General features: G+C 46.2%; 1 protein-coding gene and 1 long non-coding RNA gene across 2 annotated transcripts in view; one reads left to right on the top strand and one right to left on the bottom strand.

Annotated features, from left to right (window-relative positions):
- LOC143775326 (uncharacterized) overlaps window positions 1-26,730 on the bottom strand; it is a 94,440-nt gene extending 67,710 nt beyond the window's left edge. Inside the window, exon 1 of the long non-coding RNA XR_013215622.1 lies at window positions 26,695-26,730. This is a non-coding gene — a long non-coding RNA (uncharacterized LOC143775326). The remainder of the gene's footprint in view (window positions 1-26,694) is intronic.
- The window catches only part of RASL12 (RAS like family 12), a 43,925-nt gene continuing 38,795 nt past the window's right edge, over window positions 22,447-27,576 (top strand). Inside the window, exons 1-2 of the mRNA XM_077263324.1 lie at window positions 22,447-22,947; window positions 24,186-24,312. Of these exons, the coding sequence (XP_077119439.1) occupies window positions 24,189-24,312 (124 nt within the window). The 5' untranslated portion in view covers window positions 22,447-22,947; window positions 24,186-24,188. The remainder of the gene's footprint in view (window positions 22,948-24,185; window positions 24,313-27,576) is intronic.

Raw genomic sequence — 27,576 nt, 5'->3', positions numbered from 1 at the left:
GCGTAGTGGTGTGCGCATGCCCAAGGTCCCGAATCCTCTGCCAGGGGATTTAAAAGAGCGCGCTGTTCGTTTTCATTGGTGATCGGTGGGCGCGGCCATCTTCCTTTGGCCGCGCGTGCGCAGAAGCGGCGCTCTGCTGGCCGCGGCTTCAGGAAAATGGCCGCCGCGATATCCATCTGCGCACGCGCGGCATCCCGCGGCCATTTTCCTGAAGCCGCGGCCAGCAGAGCGCCGCTTCTGCGCACGCGCGGCCAAAGGAAGATGGCCGTGCCCACCGATCACCAATGAAAACGAACAGCGCGCTCTTTTAAATCCCCTGGCAGAGGATTCAGGACTTTGGGCATGCGCACACCACTACGCCACCAACGGAAAACTACGCAAAATCTGGGGGAAGACAAGACGCCCTTTTGACCAGACCAGCCTGATTGACAGGCGAAAACGGAGACTTTGCAAAGGTATTTCGGCAACTTAGGTGGGTAATAAACGCATAACAAACACACTAATGTAATGCCCACCTCTGCCCCTATTTAACGCTATTTTTATCCCATCTTCCAAAAACGTGGTGACAGGTTCCCTTTAAACTCACAGTCAATATTTGTGGGGGGCTGCCTATCCTTTGGGGCTCTGCTCTGAAGCAAGATAGGATTTCCCATTTCCATCTTTAGGGGTATTTAGTCCTCCGGCTGTGTCGAGGTGTCTAGGCCTGGTTAGGTACATCCCACGGCTACTTCTAGTTGCGGTGTCAGTATTAGGATTGCGGTCAGTACAGGTTCCACCTACTCCAGAGATAGTCTCATGCGGCTCCAGGGTCACCGGATCATAACAGTACAACTGGCCAACAATGAGTTAAATGCATCTCAGAAGAAGGGAAGAAAAGTTCTGAGCCATTTTTTTTCTGCAGTCTGTTTTGTCTTTCCTTCCCTCTTTTTCTCTGGGTGACTAAGGAGCTGTGTGCTAGCATGGATGTTCAGGGATTAGCTTCTGGTGTAGACCAACTAGCTGCTAGGGTACAGGGTATTTCCGATTATATTGTTCAGACTCCGGTTTTAGAGCCTAGGATTCCTACTCCTGAGTTATTTTTTGTGGGACAGGTCTAAATTTTTGAGTTTTAAAAATAACTGTAAACTGTTTTTTGCTCTGAAACCTCGTTCTTCTGGTGATCCCATTCAGCAGGTTAAAATTGTCATCTCTCTGCTGCGTGGCGATCCTCAGGATTGGGCATTTTCCCTGGAATCTGGGAGTCCTGCCTTGTTTGATGTAGAAGTGTTTTTTCAAGCTCTAGGGTTATTATATGATGAACCAAATTCTGTGGATCATGCTGAGAAGACCTTGATGACCCTGTTTCAAGGTCAAGAAGCGGCAGAATTGTATTGTCAGAAATTTAGAAAATGGTCGGTGCTGACTAAATGGAATGAGGATGCTTTGGCGGCAATTTTCAGAAAGGGTCTTTCTGAATCTGTTAAAGATGTTATGGTGGGGTTTCCCACGCCTATTGGTCTGAGCGATTCTATGTCTCTGGCCATTCAGATTGATCGGCGCCTGCGTGAGCGCAGAGCTGTGCGCGCTGTGGCGTTGTCCTCAGAGCAGATACCTGAGCCTATGCAGTGCGATAGGATTCTGTCTGGAGCTGAACGACGGGGATTCAGACGTCAGAATGGGTTGTGTTTTTACTGTGGCGATGCTTCTCATGTCATTTCGGTCTGCCCTAAGCGTATTAAGAGAATAGCTAGTTCAGTTACCATTGGTACCGTACAACCTAAATTTCTGTTATCTGTGACATTGATCTGCTCATTGTCGTCATTTTCTGTCATGGCGTTTGTAGATTCTGGCGCCGCTTTGAATTTAATGGACTTTGAATTCGCTAGACGTTGTGGTTTCCCCTTGCAGTCTTTGGAGAACCCTATTCCTTGATGCTACACCTTTGGCTAAAAATAAACCCCAGTTTTGGAGTACAGAAGGTTTCTTTTTTGGGCTTTATTTTTTCTCCCTCATCTATAAAGATGGATCCGGTTAAGGTTCAGGCCATTCATGATGGGATTCAGCCCACGTCCGTGAAGAGTCTTCAGAAATTTTTGGGCTTTGCTAATTTTTATCGCCGTTTCATTGCTAACTTCTCCAGTGGGGTTAAACCCCTGACCGATTTGACGAAAAAGTGCGCTGATGTGACGAATTGGTCCTCTGCGGCTGTCTCTGCCTTTCAGGAGCTTAAACGCCGATTTACTTCTGCTCCGGTGTTGCGTCAACCAGATGTTTCTCTTCCATTTCAGGTTGAGGTTGACGCTTCTGAGATTGGGGCAGGGGCCGTTTTGTCTCAGAGGAATTCTGATGGTTCCTTGATGAAAACATGTGCCTTCTTTTCCCGAACGTTTTCGCCAAGCATCGTATTGTGGTTTTGACCGATCATAAAAATCTGATTTACCTCGAGTCTGCCAAGCGGTTGAATCCTAGACAGGCTCGATGGTCTTTGTTTTTCTCCTGTTTTGATTTCGTGGTCTCGTATCTTCCGGGTTCTAAGAATATTAAAGCTGATGCCCTCTCTAGGAGCTTTTTGCCTGATTCTCCGGAGGTCCTTGAACCGGTCGGCATTCTAAAGGAAGGGGTGGTTCTTTCTGCCATCTCCCCTGATCTACGACGGGTTCTTCAGGAATTTCAGGCTGACAAACCTGACCGCTGTCCAGTGGGGAAACTGTTCGTTCCTGATAAATGGACTAGTAGGGTGATTTCGGAGGTTCATTGTTCTGTGTTGGCTGGTCATCCTGGTATTTTTGGTACCAGAGATTTGGTTGGTAGGTCTTTTTGGTGGCCTTCTTTGTCGCGGGATGTGCGTTCTTTTGTGCAGTCCTGTGGGACTTGTGCGCGGGCTAAGCCTTGTTGTTCTCGCGCTAGTGGGTTGCTTTTGCCTTTGCCGGTCCCTGAGAGGCCTTGGACGCATATTTCTATGGATTTTATTTCAGACCTTCCGGCTTCCCAGAGGATGTCGGTTATCTGGGTGGTTTGTGACCGGTTTTCTAAGATGGTTCATTTGGTGCCTTTGCCTAAGTTGCCTTCCTCTTCTGATTTGGTTCCATTGTTTTTTCAGCATGTGGTTCGTTTGCATGGTATTCCGGAGAATATTGTGTCCGACAGAGGTTCCCAGTTTGTTTCTAGGTTTTGGCGAGCCTTTTGTGCTAGGTTGGGCATTGATTTGTCTTTTTCTTCCGCATTTCATCCTCAGACAAATGGCCAAACCGAGCGAACCAATCAGACTTTGGAAACTTATTTGAGATGCTTCGTGTCTGCTGATCAGGATGATTGGGTGGCTTTCTTGCCATTGGCCGAGTTTGCCCTTAATAATCGGGCTAGTTCGGCTACCTTGGTTTCGCCATTTTTTTTGTAATTTTGGTTTTCATCCTCGTTTTACTTCGGGGCAGGTTGAGCCTTCTGATTGTCCTGGTGTGGATTCTGTGGTTGACAGATTGCAGCAAATTTGGGCTCATGTGGTGGACAATTTGGTGTTGTCTCAGGAGGAGGCGCAACGTTTTGCTAACCGTCGTCGGTGTGTTGGTTCCCGGCTTCGGGTTGGGGATTTGGTTTGGTTGTCTTCCCGTCATGTTCCTATGAAGGTTTCTTCCCCTAAGTTTAAGCCACGGTTTATTGGTCTTTATAGGATTTCTGAGATTATCAATCCGGTGTCTTTTCGTTTGGCCCTTCTGGCATCTTTTTCTATCCATAATGTTTTCCATAGATCTTTGTTGCGGAAATATGTGGTGCCCGTTCTTCCCTCTGTTGATCCTCCGGCTCCTGTGTTGGTTGATGGGGAGTTGGAGTATGTGGTTGAGAAGATTTTGGATTCTCGTTTTTCGAGACGGAAGCTTCAGTACCTTGTCAAATGGAAAGGTTACGGCCAGGAGGATAATTCTTGGGTTTTTGCCTCTGATGTCCATGCTGCTGAGTTGGTTCGGGCCTTTCATCTGGCTCATCCTGATCGGCCTGGGGGCTCTGGTAAGGGTTCGGTGACCCCTCTTCAAGGGGGAGGTACTGTTGTGAATTCTGCTCTTGGGCTCCCTCCGGTGGTTGTTAGTGGTAGTGCAGTGGTCTCTGGATTATAAGCCAGGGCAGGTGTTTCTGCTTATTGCAGCTCTATTAGGTATTTAGGTTTGTAGGATCCATCAATCCCAGCCAGTTGTCCATTGTATCTTGGAGGGATTGCATCTCTGTCTGGCTCCACTTGCCCTGCTGTCATTTCAGCTAAGATAAGTGCCCTGTTTTGGTTCTATGTAGCACGCATGCAGTGTGCTTTTATGTGTAGTGCAATCTATTGTATTTTTGTCCAGCTTTGACTTGTTTGGATTTTTCTGTCATGCTGGTTTCTCTGGAGATGCAGATATACATCCTATGTCTTTAGTTAGATGTAGTATATAGTATATTCTGCCGTGGATTTTTCTAGTGTTTTAATACTGACCGCTTAGAACTCTGTCCTATCCTTTCTATCTAGCTAGAAGGGCCTCTTTTGCTAAACTCTGTCTTTTCTGCCTGTGTACATATTTCCTCTTAAACTCACAGTCAATATTTGTGGGGGGCTGCCTATCCTTTGGGGCTCTGCTCTGAGGCAAGATAGGATTTCCCATTTCCATCTTTAGGGCTATTTAGTCCTCCGGCTGTGTCGAGGTGTCTAGGCCTGGTTAGGTACATCCCACGGCTACTTCTAGTTGTGGTGTCAGTATTAGGATTGCGGTCAGTACAGGTTCCACCTACTCCAGAAATAGTCTCATGCGGCTCCAGGGTCACCGGATCATAACAGAGGACGTTGCACCGGCCGGTAAGCTCGCCGACCCTGCCCCATTAGCAGAGGACCTGCTGATAGGCCCAGTTGCAGCGCCACCTCCCCCTGGGACCTACCGACTCCAGCACCTCCTTCCCTGGGACAAGGATGCCACCCCCTGATCAGTAAGGATGAAGCCCTAAAGCTCTGCGTATTGTAAATAGTTAATTGTTCGTCTTTTTGTGTTTTTCTGCTGCTATAACCCGACCAGGGTTATCTCTTAAAGGGATCCCTTAGTTGACCCGGGATCCCTATTTTGCCTTTTTGTTTTGGTCACCACTGTTTTAAAGACTACCGAATCATGGACGGTGAATGGTTCCCAAACTGCTCTGTAAATAGTTCGCACCCTCTTAAGGGTGCCCTCTACTGGTTTTACAAGAAAGAGAACTCTTTGTGAAGAAACTGTTCCTGGAAACAGCATCGGAGTTCCTGCCTTACACGGACTTGCAACATGAGTAGTTGCACTAGCTCAAAGAGACTTGGTTCCCTCTTAAAGGGAATGTTCACCAGTTGCATTCAATATATAACGTTGCCTTAAAGAAGAGTAAATAGAAATAATGTTTTACATAGAAAAGTTATATGTAGCCAGTTAGTTAATTATAGAAAATGTTTAATAATGTGCTAGAGAATGAGGACAGGAAAGTGAACCCGTAGGGGTTAGTGGGTGAGTCCTCCTAGGAGCCTTAAAGAGATGGCTCAGTGATCCTGTACTAAGAAAGAGGCAGTAGGCCTGGGCAGATAGACAGGCGGTCCTGCATAAGACAAATCATAGAATAAAAAGAAAATATTGCACTTAAAAGGGAAAAATGAAGAAAAAGTTAATTTATATTTTAGAAGTTTTATCATAGGCCTTTAGTGGATTCAGCTTACACGTCCTTAGAGGCAAAGATAAATTATTGTTCAGCATTTGCACTCAGTAGAATACCCGGCTGGGTAATAGAAGTTACTTATAGTGTTTTATTTAAGATGTTTAACCATGTTTGTAACGTTCAAGAGTCCTCACCTCCCATAAAGGGAAGCACTGTTGTTTCCACTTATTACTTGTTTATTGCATTTAAAAATTTGTATGTCTTTTGCTGACATGTATTGTTGTTTTCTTCCCAGTCCGAGAGTACTGGATTTAACCGGGGGGGGGGAGTGCAGCGCCCCAGAGTCCTGGTCGTTGCAGTACTGATGGGGAGTGATGGTACGTCTGATGGCACTGAAGGAGTTCACCTGACCAGGTATCACAGACACCAATACACTTCATAGTCTGGCCTCCAGGGGGAGCTAAGGGTGCTATGTATTAGGCCACTCCTCACAATCTGGTAAAACTGGGGGTTAGATAGAAAGTTAGAGAGAAGCTGACTGGGTTGGAACCAGGCAACATCCTGTGGCAGAGGGTGTTGCAGGGGAAGATTCAGGGGGGTCCCTGTCAGGGGTGGGATCCTGACAGAGGCCTAGCGAACAGGAAAGAATGTTAAGGAACCGCGCCTGCACTACATCGCGGCGGTATCTCAAGAAAGGACAAGAAGCGAGGTTTATTGTGGAGAGTGAGAAACGAGATCAAAGCAGAAAGGAGATAACACCAATAGGAGTCGTGCTGTAAGATCGAGGCAACATCCTATTGAGGCGCATAGCCGGTGGCCAGAATGCCGAGGAAGTATTGGGCTCCAAGCATTACTTCAAACCAATGGCAGGACAGTTAATTATAGGTTGGCTGTCTCACCTAAATCACCTAAGCAGACATAGGGGGCAACTGTGGGAGAGGGGCGTCACTAGGGTCCCGGAAGAACTCCAGGCCTACCCGTCATACGGGTGCGTCCTATCCATATCATCTGGGGGACAGAGAAGAACATCAGAACAGACATAAGTTGTGGGAAAGAACATCAGAAACAGACACAACAGTTGTGAGGACTATCCCGTGGTGCTCAGCAGGGAAGTACTACAACACACAGGCGCTAGAAGGTAGGCACAGATTTCCACCTGCAAAGGGAACTCTGGAGGTGCCATCGGACTGGCCGGTCTCAGACAGCCCTGTTAACCGTACTCTGGATTGAGGACCTTGAAGCCTTCAGTAAAGAGGTAAAGAGACTGCAACCCTGTGTCCTCGTTATTCATCGCGACCTGCACCACGCACCACCACTTACAACTTTCATTGGACGCCCCTTAGCAGGGTCACGGACCGGGTCTAACCACCGTGACAACCCCAGAACTGAGACAGAGAAGCCCGGTACCGAGTACCCCACGGCCCTGCGTCTGGGGGCGCTCCGATAAGGTAAAGGTAGCAATATGCTTGCTCGAGGATTGTGGTTGTGCTAAAGAAAGCAAGAGTCTATAGTATGATACGTAAGCTAAACAGGACTGCTTCTCCAATCCATGGGCCTCGACCAGAGAGATCAGACATAAACAGGTATCATGTAAATCTGCAAAACAACAACAACAAATACAAATGTATACAAGAAAGAAGTATGATTTGGTTCCATTTGCAGTACAACGCTCGTCGGTAACCCCGGTTGTTTCTTGGTGCGTTGGAATTCATTCTTTCAAAAGGGGACGACCACACAGTTATGGTCATTGTTCTGCTGGGATCTGTAAGAAAGTGGCTAATTTGGGGGCAAGATCATCAATGTAAAATTCATGGTGATGCCATATGACTGTGGTATCACATCCTATGGCATTAGTTGACCTACATGGTCAAGAATCATGATGTAATTATGGACAGCAATTATTTCAAAGCTTGTTGACCTTATATTTAGTGAAAAAACAAAGCTTATTACAATCTCAAGACACAGCTTAAATATATATTTAGGTCTAAAAGCATAAAATGTGCATTAAGTTTGCCAAAACGTGGATGTTTTGTTGGAAATCAGCAAGGACGTGAGTATAATGGGTACAACAGTTGCAGTCCCGGGCCCAAATGTCCATGTGAGAAGACCAATGCTATTAAAGACCCATGATAGCTGGAGGCCCTTCTGTAGATTTGCATTAGGGCCCACAAGTTATATCAGTGTAAATCAGGGTTGTACATTTGGATTATGAGAAAACCTCCAATGTTCTTATTCCAACCCTGACACCCGCACGGGCTCTGAAGTGTAATGCTGTTGCAGTGTTCTGCTATAGCTATGGAGGGAGCAGAACATTTCTATCCAGGCTTTTTTTGCACATAGGAATCAGGAGGAGCTTCTTGCTATGCAGCCACACAGTCCTCATCTTATGATCGGTGGGGGGCGCTCTACCTATCTCTATTATCATTGTAAATATTCATGTGACCCAAGATTGTTAATAAAGTATCAGCAGATGTCAGAAATACAAGAGAGCAATCATGAAGTCCAACGTCCTAATTATTTACTACTAGTCCCCGACCAGTTCATAAATGCTCCGTCCTACAGGAAGCAGAATGAATTAGAGGTCATTAAATTAACCAGCCCCAATTAGCCAGAGACAGTGATAGATTAGGGTATTAAGAAGATATATCAATATTGTTCCTAGCTGCTTCCTGGAACCAATCGTTTCCTGTAACTAATGGTGGTTTCCACAGAACAATAAAACTTATTCGCATAATTCACATTTTCAACACTGAATTAAATGGGTACTTTACAATTCCTAGAAAAAAATCTATTGTTCTCCATATTACCTGAAAATTCACAGCAAATCAGGTCAAACAAAACAAACACTTTTGTTTTACAAAGTTTAAAAAGTTTTAAAATGTGCGTACTCACCTCCCCTGGTCCTATGATGGTAACAATGGACTTTTTCTGCTACTTGTACCTTCTGGTCCATATTACAGATCTGTGGGGCCATACGGAGTTTCTTCTAGTGCATTGATATAGAAATGAAATAACCTGATTCATATTATTTACATGCCAAATTATGGGTGGATATTGCCTCTCTCTTCTAGCGATGATATAAAGCCTCAGATAGGAATCTTACATTGGCACACACAGGGCTTACTGCCCTGTAATAGGAAATGTAAGAACACAGAATAAAAACACATTAGACCCCATTATCAGAGAAAATAAAGCATACAGTGTTGAAAAATATATCTTCATATCTCTATCATATCTGGGTTATGTTTAAAATGCAACAATAGCCAAAAACTTGATGTGTGCGAACAAGGCCTAAAGGACTTCAAAAATATTTAAAATCGAGAGTCCTCAGTGGTTGATACCTTTTATCTACTGGCTAACACGGTACCAAGATATATTTCTTTCCTGTATCATAAAGGACTTCATGCATACACATTGGATGGGTGTCAGATAAACCATCATTCTGCTAATGGCTATTTCTCCCACTCCCCCCACACACAGGAAGACTCAGCCGAGATTTACTGTGTTCTCTATGAGAGACACCGACAGAAGAGCATGGTAGACACTTAACCCCTGAACAAAAGGATCAGATGATTTAATTTCAACTCTCTGATCTACATCTTCCCAGATATTGTTTGTTGGGGGAAATTTTGGGCCCCCATCCCATACACAGTAGCTGGTTGTTCGAGATCTGTGGTTTTGGCTTATTTTTATCTAATATCTTTGGCGGCTTAAAGGGAACATGTTTTGTCAAAATAAAGTGCAACTACTGGGAGGAAATGAACTTTATTCCTTCTGGCAACCTCCAGCTTTCAGTCATAGAGGTGTGGCTTCGGTCACCGCTCAGTGCTTAGTGAGTTGTAAGTACTCCCCAACACTGACTGTCAGCCAGCTCTGTACTGATGCACTGCTGAGCTAGCTGTCAGTCAGTCCCGAGGCGTGGCTACAGCTGTCGCTTAATATGTAATGAGTTGTGACTGAAACCACGCCTCTATAACTGAAAGCTGGAGGCATAAAGTTAATTTCCTCCCAGTAGCAGGACTCTAAGTGCAGCATCAATGCAGCTTTAGAACACTATTAAACTGCAGATTAACCCCATATCTGCAGGTTAATAGCATTTTTCTGACATGATAGGTTCCTTGTGGTAGTTCACTCACGTGGCGGCACAGAGAGGTAGGAAAAATAGGAACGCCGTCTCTTTAAGTCTTTGTTGGTTTATTGTCAGGCAGCATAAACCAACCCATGGGAACAAAAATCAGCCTTTCTGGCTAAAACAGGAACAAAACAACAAAAGGAAAACAAAAATGCTGCAACACAGTCTGTATGTTGCGGGCAGCACCCCGCTCTGGAGCAGCACAGGTTCAGTCTGTGCTCGACGAGCCACAAAGCCTCTGGAGACTCCTCTCTCCAGCTAGCTGAACATCGACTGCCTGTAGAGCTCGGTTATTTAAACTTGTGATTTTCCCATCATGTGATTGATCACATGATCATGACCTCATGGAGGTCCTGACACGTCTGCCAGGGAAAATAAAGTGGACCTTCTCCCACCCGCTCTATGAAGGTCCACATAAAATCAGCCCTTTTATGCAACTTAACCCTCACAACACATAGTGTGCTGGAGAAAAATGCTCTGGTTTCATATCACTGACGCCGTTAAGCGCAGTGACACATATCTCCTCTCTATCATCCTGGAGTGACTCTGTCACAGTTCCTGTTAAGACAGCTTCATAAATCTGCCACATTTGCTTCACCAAAGAAAACACCCAGAACCTCAGAAAAACAGCCAGTTCAGTCAGCTTGTGGTTTTAGTCCCACAGTGAGATCCCGATTAGGGGAGTATGATGTCCATATATCAAAACAGTTCATATGGCCTAAGGTGGTCTTCACATAGAAAATACATAACCATTTATCTAGATTTCTCTATATACATGTAAGGAGGAGAACCGGGCCGTGGGTACCTGTCCTATGCTGAGCTGTCGGGGCTGCCTCCTCTGTTGTCAGGGGGAAGGAGTGAGAGACTGGACAGAACTTTGCACTCAGAAATAGGGGGTGTGGCTAAGCGGCAACAGCCACCGTGCGCGCGGAAGCAGTCAGTCTTGGCGGGAACAGGCAGGGTGCAGCACAGAGAGAGAAGTGCTCAGTCCCTTGAGCCCCGGGACTGTGCAAGCCCGTGTCTGTGTACTCCCACCGTGACCAGCGAGGGTTGCAGAGAGAGAAGTGCAGTGCGCCCGGTAGCTGGCAGAGAGCGAGGTGCCGTGCACTTCGTGACAGTGAGTACAACGCACGTGCCGCAAAGAGAGAACCGGGTACTGGACAGACGTTTGCAGCCCACCTTACCAGCATACACCTTCCTGCCCACGGGGGACCCTGATCGTGCTGCGGCCTCATTTGCTCCGGCCGCATATGTTCATGGACTAGGGGCTCAGCGGAAGGTGCCGGAGACTGCTGCTGCCAGAAGATTAACCGCCGTTGCCAACCGAATCTCCTTGGACAAACACCACACCAGCCGTTGCCGGCACTACCAACCCCCAAGTGGTACCTGCATTCTGAAGAACTCCTGACACAATAAGTGCACAACAGAACTACTGTCACTTTGTTTATTAACCCTGTATGACATTGGTATAGTCGATCCTCGGAGGGTGCCTAAACTTTTGCCCAGCCCCCCAGGACCCGAAGGTCCCTTTTAAACCCATAGACGACACCAAAGCCATTGTTGGATAAATTTGGCCACAGCAGCCTTTATTAAACAAACAAAATTAACATTACATAAATAACCATAAATAAAATCGGGGGGTGGGTCCTTGAAGCTTGAAATCTGGTGATTAAACAAACCGTAACAACAGTGGACGAACCAACCGTAACTTACTCCCAGCCGTTACCCCCTGGCTCGGGAGCACCAAATCACCCCAAAGGGTGCCATCGTCCACTGAACCCCTGAGGATCAGGCCACCGCTGGGCAAAATCCCCCCAAAATCACCAGACCAAATAACCACCACATAAGACCAACTGAGGAATCCATATACCCACGGACCCCCAGCGCAATTTAGCACCAACTTCAAGGACCCCTCCCAACCGCCACAACGAGGGTCTCTTGACCACCTCAAAGACCCAAGACCCCACCACACCGAATTGCCATGGCCCTCTCGATACCTTGTTGTAAACCGAGTGCCCATAAATCAATGCCCACTGCATTTAAGTGCACACCGTCACCCAACAAAAATTCCTCACCCCCGTCCTCCAGCTCCACATGCCGCACAGCCACTCCCCCATTCCGCTGTACAAAACCGGACACAGCTCGATTAAGTTTGATTCGAGTCTTATTAATCTTGACAACCGATCTCTCGTGACGCCATCACCTGCGCAGCACAATATCCGACCAAACCACCGTTATGCCACTATATGTCAACCACAACCGTAAGAGGTCATGTTTTATGTCCCTTACCAATTCCCGGAAAGGATGAACACCCAAATCGTTACCTCCCGCGTGGAGCACCAGAATATCTGGAGGCCTGTCAAGCCGAGCACTGTTATGCACCTCCTGGTTGACCCTGCTCCATTCCATGCCCCGGAAACCTAACCAACAAACGACCGCCACGTCCCGATGGAAACCGAGCTGCCATCCGTCTCGCCGCATATCAGCCCGCCGAGCGCCTCAATGGACATAAGAATGTCCCAATATCCAGACCAAGAGGGGTTTGGCACCTACAACAAAAAGAGAAAACTTAACATTGAACACCGCACAAACAACACCCTAAAACCCGTAACGTCCCCCAGCCCTTCAGGGTCGAATGTAATTCATGTAACGGTTTGACTCCCACCTCCCGATTCTCTGCACCACCTCCAGCGGCAAACCACCCGAAGCCGCCTCAGTCGCTGCCCCGATCCGAAATGAATGCGAGGCAAACCGAGACGTGTCCAAACCCATCAGTGCTAAGCCCTGTCTAAAAGCCGCTCCAAACTGAAACTTTGAAAGAAATGCGCCATCTGCATGGCACAACAAAGGACCAGACTTCTCCGGTTCAAAAATAAGAAACCCCTGAAAGCAAAGAACGGGGCACATCAAAGAATCAACCACTGCACCCAGCACCACCCTTCATCCCCTCCCCAGCTGATCCGTTTTAGACCGCCGGATCCAGAATTCCAACCGACCATTAGCCAACACGTCCTTGGCCAGCAAACCTCCACGTCTGCACCTGCTCAGAGCCACCAGCTACCCGATCCATAACGCCCCGAAAAAAGCTAAAGAGAAAGCCACACGGAAAAGAGCAACTTCAAAATCCGAAACGCAAACTCCTGGCAACCGCTCCCCCAACGATTCCAACATCTGGAAAGAAACCGGGCGTCTGCGGTCCCCAAAACCGCTCTGTCGACCAAACCCCTTAAAAGCCTGCCGTAACAGAAACACTTTAGTCAAATCTCTAAGCCCTCTAAGTTTAAAGCCGAAAGCCAAACCTGCACAAATACGCCCCGCCTTAGCGGCAGACCATCCCTCCCTAGCCCCGTTACTCAGCCACAACAATAAGGCTCCCACCTGGTCCTCCGCAGAACCCCCACTCTGGCAGGATTCCAACCACCCTTCCCATGATCCCCATACTGACTGATAAGCGGCCCAAGTGCTGGGAGCCAAGGAAGCCCGTATCAATTGGTCTGCTGCCCTGAGACCACGCTCCAGAGTTCCAGTGGGCATTCCAAACCCAGGTCCTCCGCCGCCGGAGCCAGCAAACGAAATCGATCCCACTGCAAACGAGACAATGAGTCAGCAATGGAATTCTGAACCCCAGGAACATGACAGGCGGTAACGTGCATTCAATGACAGGCAAGACAACACTAGCCGCCGCAAAACCCGTACCACCGGAGGTGAAGATGCTGTTAGGCTATTGATAGCACACACCACGCCCATATTATCGCAATTGAACCGGACTCTCCTATTACGAAACTCAGCCTTCCACAAGTGCACAGCCACCAGGATAGGAAAAATCTCCAGCAAGGTCACATTTTTTACCCAGCCGTTCGTGAACCATTCGGCAGGCCACCTCATAGCGCCATTGTCCTCTGAAGTAGGCCCCAAAACCTACACCACCAGGAGCATCCGTAAACAGATCCAACTCCGTGTTACCCACAACGTCCTCCATTAACAAAGATCTACCATTGTAATCTGCCAAAAACTGATCCCAAACCTCCAGATCAGCCCTGTGTTCAGCTGTTAAGCTTACAAAATGATGCGGTGCGCGGACCCCGCTCGTGGCGGCAGACAACCTACAGGAAAAAACCCTCCCCATCGGAACAACGCGGCACGCAAAATTCAATTTACCAAGCAGTGACTGAACCTCACATAACTGCAACTTCTTCACCCGCCTCGCCCTTGCGACCTCAAGCCGTAATGCGACCACCTTCTCTTCCAGTAACCAAAATTCCCAGTTCACTGTGTCAATAACAATGCCTAAAAAGGAAAGGCACGTACAAGGCCCTTCAGTCTTACCCGGACCCAACGGCATGCCAAAGAGCTCTGCCACCCAACAAACCGATCGCAAAATGAACTCACAACACCTGGAATCTGCAGGACCAATGCACAAAAAATCATCCAGGTAATGAATCACGGAATCAAAACCCGATGAGTCCCGTACGACCCACTCAATGAAAGAACTAAACGCTTCGAAGTATGAACATGACAAGGAACAGCCCATCGGCAAGCATCTGTCCACAAAAAACCCGCCTTTCCAAAAACACCCCAATAACCTCGAACTCTCAGGGTGAACCAGTAGTAAGCGGAAAGCGGATTCAATGTCAGTTTTCTCCAAAAGCGCTCCCCTACCACAACGATGAATCCAATGAGCTGCCTCATCATCAAATGACGTGTAAACAACCGAGCCGAGTTCAGGGTCAATCCCATCATTGACAGATCTACCCTGAGGATACGACAAATGGTGAATCAGCCTAAACTTATTAGGTTCTTTCTTAGGCACAACACCCAAAGGGGAGATCACCAAATCCACCAAAGGGGGTCTTGAAACGGCCCCGATATTCTGCCCAATGCAACTTCCTTCATCAATTTCTCGGTGACCACGCCAGCATATTCCTCAGCAGACCTGAGGTTTTTCAAAGACCTAGGAATAACGAACGGGGGAACCGGTATCTTAAAACCATCCCGAAAACCAGACCGGAAAAGTTCGGCCCCCTTACGGTCAGGGTACCTACTTAGATAAGGGGCCATCTCGCCCAGCTTCACCGGCGTCACCCCCTTTAGAATTACCGGATTCGGTCTTTGACTTGTTCTTTTTAAAACATCTTGCGGCACCATGGGAGGAACCACTGCAGTGCGAACACACATGCTTAAACTTGCACGTAGATCCGAATCTGCACTGGCCATCGTTAAATTGCCAGCATAAGCCATGCTTCTGCCCCCCGACTGACTGCCGGCCCCCGCAGGATTCTCTTGAGACGCGGACTGGCCGGTGCCCCCGGCCCCACCCTGAAAGGGTTGGCCCAACCGTGTGGGTGCCATCACCCGAAGCCATAAACCAATATCCTTTTGATCCCAACGTATAGCCGGCCGTATCGCCTTTCTCTGCCTGAAATGCTAATCATATCGCAGCCATGCCTGACCCCCATGTGCGCTTCCCCGATCAAATCCATATAGCAGAAAAGGCCAGAGCAATTCTCAGGTGCTTTCTCACCCACTACGCTTGCCAGGATAGCAAACGCCTGCAACCAATTCACGAAAGTCCGCGGTATAAGGCGCCACCTACGCTTCTCTTCCTCTTCCTTCTTGCTCTCATCCTTTTTACCCTTATCTAAATTAAATTTTTCCAAAGGAAGAAGGGAAAAAATTTCCACATATTCGTCCTTCCAGATCTTTTCCCTCACTTCCTTCTTCACATGAACCCCAAGCGGGCCCTCGAAGCAAACGTATACTTCGCCATGCACCCAGTCATCTAAATGAATCCTGCATTCTTTCTCCTTTTCAGTCTGCACCGATACAGACACTGGCACAGAAGCGCTGCTATGCGCCAATAGGCCCCAACCCGGAACCACGTGCCCGGCCTCCCGCGGCCCTACCCACGCAGCCAGCTGACCAGGCAATGACCTGCCACTATCCAAATGCACGATCAAATCCCTCACATTACCCAGCAATTCGCTAACGCCAGCTTCCCCTACACCGGCCGCCGCCGTCCCTCCCTGACTAGCTACGACCAACGCCCCCACCTGACCGACCCCTACAGACTGAGATAACACCGTAGACGAACAAGACAGAGAGCTGTACTCACCAGGCTGCGAGAGAGCTGTGATCCCTCCAGCTGCCGAGCGTGCATCTATCCCGGCGATCGATGACCTCGGGACTCTCCCAGGACCCTCCGGGAGAGGAGGTCCGCTAATCACCGACCCCACGGATCCGGATGACGATAAGGTCGCCAAGGGCTCGACCGCCATGGCATCGATGAGTCTGTGGCCTGCAGGTGAGCCAGTGGGCCCAGATATGGAGGCGCCCCCGCAAAATCCAGACCCTCTGCCCGCTCCATGATGAGGAGAAGGATGCTGAGACCCCCCGCCAGCACTCCTGTGCTGATGCACGCCAGAAGCTCCATCTACTGGCCGGTCCAGCAACCCCGTATCCACTGAGGCGCTACCTGCCGCTGCATCGGTCGCATGAATCTCATGCTGACTCCTACCCGGTGATGTAGCCGAACGCGTATGCCAGGCGAGCTGCCCCGGTGACCTGCTGTGACGGCACTGGCATCCTCTGCAGCCCCAGCATGCGCCGGCTCCGCCCCGGCACAGAGCGGGAAGGCCCGCACGACGCTGTAGGCCTCAGCCCAGCCGGTGGATTCCTCCCGGACCGGGGCCTGCTGGGACGCTTGCATGCAGGCACCCGGCTCGGAGGGTCCCCGGAGGGGCTCCTGCGCCGGCGCTGAGGCCTAGAAGGAACATCTGGCGACAGCCGCTCGGGGGGACATACCCGACGAGACCGCCGCGGTCCTCCAGAGTCCGTGGCCACCGATGCGCTGCCGCCGCCGATGATCCCAGCCACCTGGGCTTCAAGCCAACAAGGCGGCGGCTGCCTCTCCGCCGCCCGCCGGAGGGCCTCCAGGACCTGCGCTACTGAGGACATGGTAACGCAGCGAGGAAGACTACTCGCTGCACTCTGAGCGGGAAAGTGCCCCGTTCCACCCCCACTAGCCCTATAAACCCCCCTCATTTAAATAGACCCACCTCCCTAAAGTGACTCATTCCCACCCCCTTCTCCAAACCCCTGTCTTGGCGGCCTACGCTTAGCACCGCATGGGGGATGGGCGCCTGCTTCAGCCTGTACTTAACCTTCGCAATTGGACTGCTATTCCCCCATTTAACTCTTCATCTCTCTGCGAGGAGTTAACCCTCTGTTAAATTAAAACTGTTAAATTTGTTAACCCTTGCTCTGCCTTCTGTCTGTCACTGCATCCCGCAACCTGCTTTCATACATATATACATTTTATTTCCCTTTTCCTTCTTCAATGTTGAAGGAAAAAAAGCTTAATATTATAATAGGAATTCTTGCTAAAGTTATATTGAAAACCAACCAATAGGACCTGCCCTCTATGCCAGCATCCAACTACCGACATGTCACTACAGAGTAGCACTTACTATATTCAACTACATAGGACATCCCATTTATTTTAATCAGTGGGCAGCTTGTGTTTTGTCCCCTCCTCTTCTCCATATAAACATGTCAACTACCCTGGGTCTCAGGATTACCAAATGCATATACGATTAAATGAATTTCCAGGGAAAACAACAGGATTGGCTATCAACATCAACTGTGCGGGGAGAGTCGGGAAGCCTCCATACCGTGTTGTTTGTCAGACGATTCTGCCAGTAACAGTGGGTTCTGCCCACTTTAGTGGGCCGTAGGGAGCCGAAACTCTGAAGGGTGTGGAGTGGAAACGTTTATCGCCTTCTTTCCTCATTGGGCACTTTCATAATAAGTCTAATTTTGCCAACAGGTTTTACCTCTGCAATAAAGCTGCAATTTCGGCATGGAGTGGGACATGAATAAATCTGACACTTCCACATGCCGTATGTGAAACTGGTGCTGATGTTGCACGTATCACCTTCTGCAATGAACGCCTGGTCTATAAATTTGATGCATGTTTATGACATTTGTCTATACCTAAAACTGAAAACTTTTGGATCTATGGAAAATATACATATTTGATTTATAAATACGGTGCACATATCTCCAGCCTTTACATCATATAGTTGACTTGATGACTACTCCATCATCAGCCTTTAAAGATGTAATATCATGCTTCGGATAGAGGAAAACTGTGTTTGAATGTGTAATAATAATAATAATGTGATATAGTAATAGTATGATTTTTCGGAGGTTCCCCATTTTTAATAGCCAGCAGAAGCAGATAGCTGGGGGCTGATACTAATAGGCTCGGAAGGTCCATGGATATTGGCCCCTTCCCAGCATAATAAGACCAGCTCACATCTGTCTGCTTTCCCTTGGCTGGTTATTAAAAATTACGGGAGACTCCACATAGTTTTTTTTAATGATTTCTTTATTTCTTTTCCACTGTTCATCATCCAATCTGTCCTTATGCTAGTCAGAGCACAGTGGCGGTGCCATACCTGATCCAGCGCTTACACATGCCGGGTCATGGTGGCGCCAGCCAATCACAGCCATGACAATACTTGGCATGGCTGTGGTGGCTGCAGAAGTGCCCACAGTCTAAAAACTTGTTGATTGGCTGTGCTGCAGCCTTTCAACCAGTTTTATTAAGCATCCAAACTCCTCACAGTAACACAGACTTCTTATGGACTTCTTGGAGAAGTCCGTGTTCCGAGTTCAGCACCAGACACTAGGTGTCAGGTTTGACCCCGAACTTTACAGTTTGGGTTCGCTCATCCCTAGTAGGCAGTCTTAAAGGTCAGGCAACGCTCACTGGGACTATGACTATGCAAGTTGGCTCTCCTAATGACACTTTTTATTTTTTTCTGGACAACTTATCAAAATATCACAGAAATTGTTGGACGGTTGGCAGCCCTGATGGCAAGAAGATCTCTGTCTTTATAGTGCCACCTATTGGTGATAGCTATGTGCCAATGTCAAACTATCATGAATAAAGATAATAATTAAACCAGAGTTTTCTCCAAACGGAAGAAACAACTATATTAGGATTCTTGCCCTTCATCAGTACAGAGGTGGGTACTGCTTGCCAGGGTTATTGGACTTGTTAAGGCTCTTGAGGGGTACTATTATTTCTTGCAGAGACCGTCAGCAAGATTGAAGTCTTACTGTCATGTCTGACATACCATACTGTAGACTGACCCAAATTGTTGTGTTTTTTTTTAATCACACATGTCATGTATAGTAACTCGCTGAATATTGAGGCTTCTCCCAGCACCTCAAAGTATCCAAATAAAGGCTTCAGATACGCCTAGAGTATCACAGCTCGGATATTTTAAGAGCAGCTTATGAGAAACACTTAAAAGATATAAACATTTACATATTTTCTCCTCTCTCAAGACTGCTCTGCTTTGTTCCTTCTAGTCCAAAAGTCATTAAGAGAGCAGATCTCTGCTCAGCGACCCCCATCTGCAGCTACTTGTTCCAGTGATTAATGATGACAAATATGAACATTTCTAATTTTATACCCAGCTAATAATTACTTTACATTCTGTCACATTTGCAGACTGACAAGCTGAAATACACAGACACTCAGACACCAATGTAGAATTACTAACATGCACTTAGAAACAGATGCAGTCGCTAAAACACACGTAATTACATGTAAACCTACCGCTGTACTATGTTCCTGTTTTTTACTGCAGTGCTTTATAGATGTAAAAGATACTTAAAGGGAGGGTTAGGGATTCTTAAAAATGTGCCTGCTTTCCTCCAAAAACAACACTCGTCCAGGGTATTTGTATGGCATTGCATTTTAGCCCCATTTACCTCAAACTGAAATTCTAGACAGATCCCATGGACAGATGTTGAACATTGGTTTAAACAAATTTTTAATGGTATATCCAACTGTTTATTGATCTATTATAATAAATCCATTATCGGGCATATTAGGAAAAAAATAACCAGTTGGGTAAACCTCTTTAAGGCTACTGTTACTCATAAGTCCTGGCTCCAATGAGGGAGACCACTACTCAAAAATACACTGTGTGCAGAATTATTAGGCAAGTTGTATTTTAGAGGATTATTTTTATTATTGATCAACAACTATGTTCTCAATGAACCCAAAAGACTCATAAATATCAAAGCTTAATATTTTTGGAAGTTGGAGTGGGTTTTTTTTAGATTTGGCTATCCTAGGAGGATATCTGTTTGTGCAGGTAACTATTACTGTGCAGAATTATTAGGCAACTTAATAAAAACCAAATATATTCCCACCTCACTTGTTTATTTTCACCAGGTAAACCAATATAACTGCACAAAATTTAGAAATAAACATTTCTTTCTCACATTTCTTTCTTTATGATGACACTCAACAGCCTTCCATCCATAGATTCTGTCAGTTGCTTGATCTGTTTACGACCAACATTGCGTGCAGCAGCCTCCACAGCCTCCCAGACATTGTTCTGAGATGTGTACTGTTTTCCCTCCCTGTAGATCTCACATTTTATGAGGGACCACAGGTTCTCTATGGGGTTCAGATCAGGTGAACAAGGGGGCCATGTCATTATTTTTTCTTCTTTGAGACCTTTACTGGCCAGCCATGCTGTGGAGTAGTTGGAGGCATGTGATGGAGCATTGTCCTGCATGAAAATCATGTTTTTCTTGAACAATACTGACTTCTTCCTGTACCACTGCTTGAAGAAGTTGTCTTCCAGAAACTGGCAGTAGGTCTGGGAGTCGAGCTTCACTCCATCCTCAACCCGAAAAGGTCCCACAAGTTCATCTTTGATGATACCAGCCCATACCAGTACCCCACCTCCACCTTGCTGGCGTCTGAGTCAGAGTGGAGCTCTCTGCCCTTTACTGATCCAGCCTCTGGCCCATCCATCTGGCCCATCAAGACTCACTCTCATTTCATCAGTCCATAAAACCTTTCAAAAGTCAGTCTTAAGATATTTCTTGGCCCAGTCTTGACGTATTATCTTATGTTTCTTGTTCAAAGGTGGTCGTTTTTCAGCCTTCCTTACCTTAGCCGTGTCCCTGAGTATCGCACATCTTTTGCTTTTTGTTACTCCAGTAACTTTGCGGTCTGAAATATGGCAAAACTGGTGGCAAATGGCATCTTGGCAGCTACATGCTTGATTTTCCTCAATTCATGGGCAGTTATTTTGCGCCTTTTTTGCCCAACACGCTTCTTGCGACCCTGTTGGTTATTTCCCATGAAACACTTGATTGTTCGATGATCACGCTTCAAAAGTTTGACAATTTCAAGACTGCTGCATCTCTGCAAGACATCTCACAATTTTGGACTTTTCAGAGCCCGTCAAATCTCTCTTCTGACCCATTTTGCCAAAGGAAAGGAAGTTGCCTAATAATTAAGCACACCTTATGTAGGGTTTTGATGCCATTAGACAACACCGCTCCTCACTACAGAGATGCACATCACCTGATTTACTTAATTGGTAGTTGGCTCTCAAGCCTGAACAGCTTGGAGTAGGACAACATGTATAAAAATATAAAAAATTTAGTGATCAAAATACAACTTGCCTAATAATTCTGCACACAGTGTAGCCTTTTACTTAACATTAACTTGGTGGTTACTATGTACAATAGATAGCGGGTGCATAACTTCACAAACATTTCTTTTACAATACAGAGCATCTTCAAACACATTTCTTCCCATATCCCTGTTTACTTGTGGACTGTGTGTATGCAAAAAAAAATCACAGAGTGTTGTCCATATTTGATCTGTGTCACACATCAAAATAACTTATACAAGTCTATGGGTCAATGAAAATAATGGACAGCACACATTGCCATCCATGTACTGTCCGTGATTATCATTGTAATGGTTAGGAGAGGAGAAGCTTTGCAGTTTATTTCTATATTTCTTGTCATATGTGAAAAATCACTGATTAAACACTGATGGTAAAAAGTGACACATGGACCAAATACTACTGAAAATCGGATCAGCAACACTGATGACATTCGGACCCTAAAGGTAAAAAGCTCACACTGAGCACTTTTTATATTGTATTTTTTTACATTTTTTGTGCGAACATTTTATACTAATTTCGTGAGTATGAGAAGAAGTACTAATGGAATACCTTGTATAAAAGAATATACAAATATAATTTGCTGCAGTCCAGATCGATCTTTTCTATGTAGCAGTTAGAGTAGGTCATTTGCCATAGGATCATTTATTGTTAAACTGGCATTAATAGTCATAGCAATAAAGGGAATTATGTCTTTAGAAGAAGCTTAATATGTGATCTGTCTGAATGAGTTTTTCTTCTTGTTTAGTTGTTTTGTTACTTTACTGTTACTTGAAGAATATGAAACTTTTCTTGCCTTGTAATTTTTACTGTCTTAGATAAAATACACTCATTGCAAATTGTGCATATTTGCTAGGGCCAACCTTTGCATTGCTGAAAAATAAAAAAAAGAATCTATGTCTTTTAAGGTAAACGTAAAATAACCTGACCGTCGCCTCACATGCTAGACTCAGCTGGGAAATTGAACCCATGTAAACCTAGACTGCCTAGGAACAATCAGAGCATTGCGGTATTAGGTTTAGGGACAATTCTCTGGGACTGGGGATGATCTGTGACACAGAAGATGATTCTCATTCTTCTTCTCTGGGGCATTGAAAAAATACTTCCCATACAAGGCGTTTGGCACAGGCCCAGCCTGTCCAGAACAGTAGAACAGCACTGCCCCACTTGCAGAATGATGGAACAGGAGACTATAGACAGTGAGAGGGAAACCGGGGACGGAGACATCAGGCAGGACAATGAGGCATCCCAGCTACAGACAGGACAAAAATCCAAGGTTTTCTTCATATTATTTGCAAGAGAAAACTGAGTAGTGGACATTTAAGATTTGTGGTGACCACAGTGACTGGAAATCAGTGGAAGCTGGAAACATTAATTCACGCACACCTCACAAGATCAGCTGAGAGGGGGATACGGGGAGGGAGCGCTCTATATCCAGCTGTTGGGAAGAGGCAGCTGTAGTTCTAGTAGCAGAAGTCAACAGGAACTTTGTGCAGATCCCAGAATTACCCAGGATTAAGGAGCGACTGACTGCACCTTTCATCTCCTCTATAGGGGCTGAGGACCCTGACACAGAATGTCCTTCTCCAACATCTGGTCCAATGGATTTATAAAAGTGTCACTGTGGATTGGAAAATCCCGGGGTCTTTAAGCATTTAGACCCCCCAAATTTTTCCTCCTCACCAATGCCAGGTGAGAAAATGTTGTCTATGATCTATATATACTACTGATATACTGTATTATTGCTAAGTATAACTCATTGTGATGTCAGGATGCCTTTCCGTAGTTCTGACGGGCACACGCAGTAAAGGGAGCTATACTATAAGATGTTACTATCATGTGGGCCATTTCATGGGCTGCAATATTTCTTTTTTCAAAATGTATAATGTAAGATGCCTTTCTAAGGGGGATGCGTTGTATGAGCATTGTGATAAATGTTCAGGACACAATGAGACATAGTTATCACATCATGGGTGATAAAATTGTGAAACTGAGCAAAAGTTAACCTTTAATAATTTGCAACCATTGACATGTCTGTGTATAAGTGTTAATGTGGCCGCGCACAATGTCCTCCAGACAGACAATGTTTACATTGCGTTTATGTGCAATGCAGATCATCTCCATGGGTCTGTAACGTGTTCTCATAAATCCCAGAGGAAAAGCGTACAAAACCAAACAAAGGAACAGTACGCACGTAACCACCATGCCTGTCGTAAAGCAGTATTCAATAAGCTATAAAGTGTGGTTATGTTATAGCCCCTCCATCTCTGGGAATGTTTTATAAGTTTTGGATGACTCTTTACCCAGGAGCGGACACAGACAGAGGAGAACCCTTGTGCAAAAACAAGATATAGGTCCTTAGTCGTCCAATAGCCCATCATATTGCCCAATTCCACCTGCTTTGGAGGTAGAAGTGGACCCCTTACTTTTTGGGCCCCTTTGCTGCTGCCCAGGTTCCACCATTGAAATGTCCGCCCATGCATCTACTGAAATAAGCAACATCTACATTCTTTAAATTAAATGCTCCTCATCACCTCTGGTACCCATGGTTATTTATTTTACTCACTTATATGGCACCATCATATTCCATAGCACTTTACAGATATTATCCCCATTGGGGCTCCCAATCTAAATTCCCTATCAGTATGTCCTTGGAGTGTGGGAGGAAACTGGAGGAAATCCACGCAAAGATGGGGAGAACATACAAACTCCTTGCACATGTCGTCCTTGGTGGGATTTGGACCCAGGATCCCAGCTCTGCAAAGTAACAGTGCTAACCACGGAGCCACCGTGCTGCCCATAGCCCAGTAGGGTCACCTGCAGTGAAGCTTAGTTAAAACAGACAGGGAATGGGGCCGTTGTCGACTATAATGTGAACAATTATAAAATGGCATGCTATCTTTACAATGCCTTCACTTTTACACCAACAGACAATGTCTCTGATGTTTGGTAAACCCAGAGCCGTCAGTGCTTCTCATTTCACTGCTGCCAATGACCGCAGCCTCCATTCAGAATGTAATCTTGTGCTGCTTGGTTGCCGAGGAGCTGGCAAGTCAGGTAAGATGGCTATGACTACCGGACCTTACTGTCTGTCAATTACGTGGTTTACGTGGGTGCATGGCAGGAATTAACGGCAGAGCTGAGAGTTTTGTCCTCTGTAGTCTACTTATTTAAAGGAGTTTTCCACCACTGGACACCCTCAACTTAATCAATTCAGGGCCCTTATTCAAGTAAAAACAATCTATACTCACTTCCCGCAGCGGCACCATTCCAGGGATGGTGTTTCCGCAGGGTAACATTGTTCTGTCATGTGCCGGTTGCTGTTTGGCTGTTACAGCTCATCAATATTCCGGCAGATCGGACCTGGGCTCTGTCGAAATATTAAAGAATACAACAAAACAGCGGCCGCGCCGTGGCTGCAGACTGCTTGTGATAAAACAATTTCATGTCACTTGTAGGCTATGTGCACACGTTGAGTTTTTCTGCAACAAAAAACAGTGTTGGAAGGAAAAATTTGATGTTAAATTTGTGCATTTTTCAGGCTTTTTCCATCTCTTTTTCCCCCCATTCATTTGAATGGGTGAAAAATGCTGCAAAAATGCTGAAAGAATTCACAAGCTGCAGATTTGAAAAAACGTTTTAAATTTGCAAGGAAAAAGTAAGCAGCATGTGCGAGAGATTTCAGAAATCTCATTCACTTTGCTGGTGCTGTAAAATGTTGCATTTTCTCTGCGGCAAGAAACAAGTGGAACAAACATGGCCAACAGCCAGCGTGTGAACAAGCCCTTAAAGTTCACGACTGGATCTCTATGTCATGTCACGTGGTGAATGGTGACAGTGACGACATTGCCCTCTGTATACTCAGTGCCCCAATGCAATATCTGTAACAAAGCACCCCACCTGCCATTTGTAATACTTGCAGAAACATTTCTCAAGTAAGGTTTTCGGTAACTCATGTTAAATTAAAATACCTCAGACAAAATTAGTGCCAAATATAACGTACAAAATATGTCTGGTACAAAAACTGAGCCCCGCTGAGTGCCAAGCACAATATACTGAGCTGTCGGATGCCAAGAAAAATGGAGTGATCTGCATGTCAGCTAGAGAAAATTGGCATCGCTCGTTCCAACAATAATATACTTTGCTTATCTGTTGCCAGTAATATGCTAATTGATATGGTGACAGCTACAGAGATGTGAAGCAGGCGAATGCATGGAGTCCCTACGGATCTTTACTAGGAAGTTTAAAGGGTTTGTCCACTACTTTAGTATTGATAACCTATCCTTAGGTTATTAGTAGCAGATCAGTGGGGGTTCGACAGACAGATCAGTGAAGATGCTTTGTGTTGGACACCCATTGCCCTTTTTTACAGATATGTCAACAATATCAAAGTGGTGGACAACTCCACCATGCGGGACAGTACATGCAATGTAAATGAAACAGACGCAAACACTCAATGAGCTTGTGGGTGGAAATAAAGAAGCATATAGTATGCCAGATCACCGGATGAACGGCTCATTGATTCGAGGCACAGACAGAAAACAACGAGGGTCCAGAAGGGTGGGATAAAAAACGAGGGTCCAGAAGGGTGGGAGAAACAACTAGGGTCCAGAAGGGTGGGAGAAACAACAAGGGTCCAGAAGGGTGGGAGAAACAACGAGGGTCCAGAAGGGTGGGAGAAACATTGAGGGTCCCAGAAGGGTGGGAGAAACAACGAGGGTCCAGAAGGGTGGGAGAAACAACAAGGGTCCAGAAGGGTGGGAGAACAACGAGGGTCCAGAAGGGTGGGAGAAACAACGAGGGTCCAGAAGGGTGGGAGAAACAACAAGGGTCCACAAGGGTGGGAGAAACAACGAGGGTCCAGAAGGGTGGGAGAAACATTGAGGGTCCAGAAGGGTGGGAGAAAGAGCGAGGGTCCAGAAGTCTCTTGTTCCTTTATTCAAACAGTTTAAAAAACTATTTCAGGACAAATCACAAATATCCAGGCATAATTTTCTACGTGTTTCGAATGTTTTCACATCTGAATTGACACCAAGCTTTTCCAAACAACAAAGATACCTAAAATGTATTTTTTATTTTCAATCTATAATGCACTTTGCTGCTTCCATATTGTAGTATAACATATAAGTCCATTAATGATCTCTGACTAGTTATTATGTGAGGGAAAATATCGCCCTCCAATGGTCTAAGAATATATTCAAAGCGATCAGTAAATTAACTCTTACAGAATGACAGAAACTATCTCGCCAATAACACCTAGGAGAAACAGCCACCCTACAGAACAGGACCAGGGCTAAAGCCTGAAACTCACCTACAGAATGTCTACCTTGGGGTGTTTGCTCCTTATATTCCTGATTATGTTGCAAGACTTATTTTTTTATTTCATCACATCAGCGGTCTTACTAATGCATGTTCCCTGCCTGTAGAAAAAATACTTACCAATGGCTGTCTTCTGGTGTTTTTGGCATTATTCTGGTCGTCTTTCTACTGTTTGTGACCTGCCGGATTGCTCCAGTGTTTGTTGGGTGGGCCGGGATACAGCCTTCTGTTGTTTAGATGCAGATCTGTTATTTGGCATGAACCACTTGAACAGATACAGCAAGACACGCATGTTAATGACTAGGACATGACCTGAAATACCCGGGAGCGTACAAAAGGCAGAGGGATGGATCTGAGGCGCTTCTAGAGATAGTAACAGCTGATCAGCAGGGGTGCCAGGTGTCAAACCACCACTATCCTAAAGATAGGTCATCAATGTCATAGCAGTGGAAAATCCTTTAAGGATATCAGGAGATACACCCCAATTGTGCGCAGTAGCTGCTGGTCAGGCCCCTATGGAATACTTGTGGGATTCTTTTCATATAAATTTGATCTAGCTTGCTCCACTATTTATATACTAGCTATTGAACCCGTTCTACTCCCGGGTTGGGAGCATTTATATTGGTTTATGGTCTCCATCCTGGTTTGTGCTGCTTCCATCCTGCGCCCTAATCTTGTCATGTGCTGCTACCATCTTGCGCCCCCTTCCTGTCATTTGCAGCCCCCATCCTGCGCCTTCATCCTGTTTTGTGCGCCTCCATCTCGTCATGTGCTACTCTCTTCCTGTGCCCTCATCCTGTCATGTGCTCCCATCCTGTGCCCCAATCCTGTCATGTGCTTCCACTCTGAGCCCCAATCCTATCATGTGGTGCTCTCATCCTGCGCCCCCATCCAGTCATTTAATGCTCCCATCCTTCACCCCCATGCTGTCATGTGCTGCTCCCATCCTGCATCCTGCGCCCCCATCCTGTCATGTGGTGCTCTCATCCTTCGCCCCATTCT

This window comes from Ranitomeya variabilis, chromosome 5 (assembly GCF_051348905.1).
Source record: "Ranitomeya variabilis isolate aRanVar5 chromosome 5, aRanVar5.hap1, whole genome shotgun sequence".
NCBI classification, from domain to species: Eukaryota; Metazoa; Chordata; class Amphibia; order Anura; family Dendrobatidae; genus Ranitomeya; species Ranitomeya variabilis.
The sequence above is the reverse complement of the archived record's forward strand: the minus strand, read 5'-3'. Positions and strand labels throughout refer to the sequence as shown.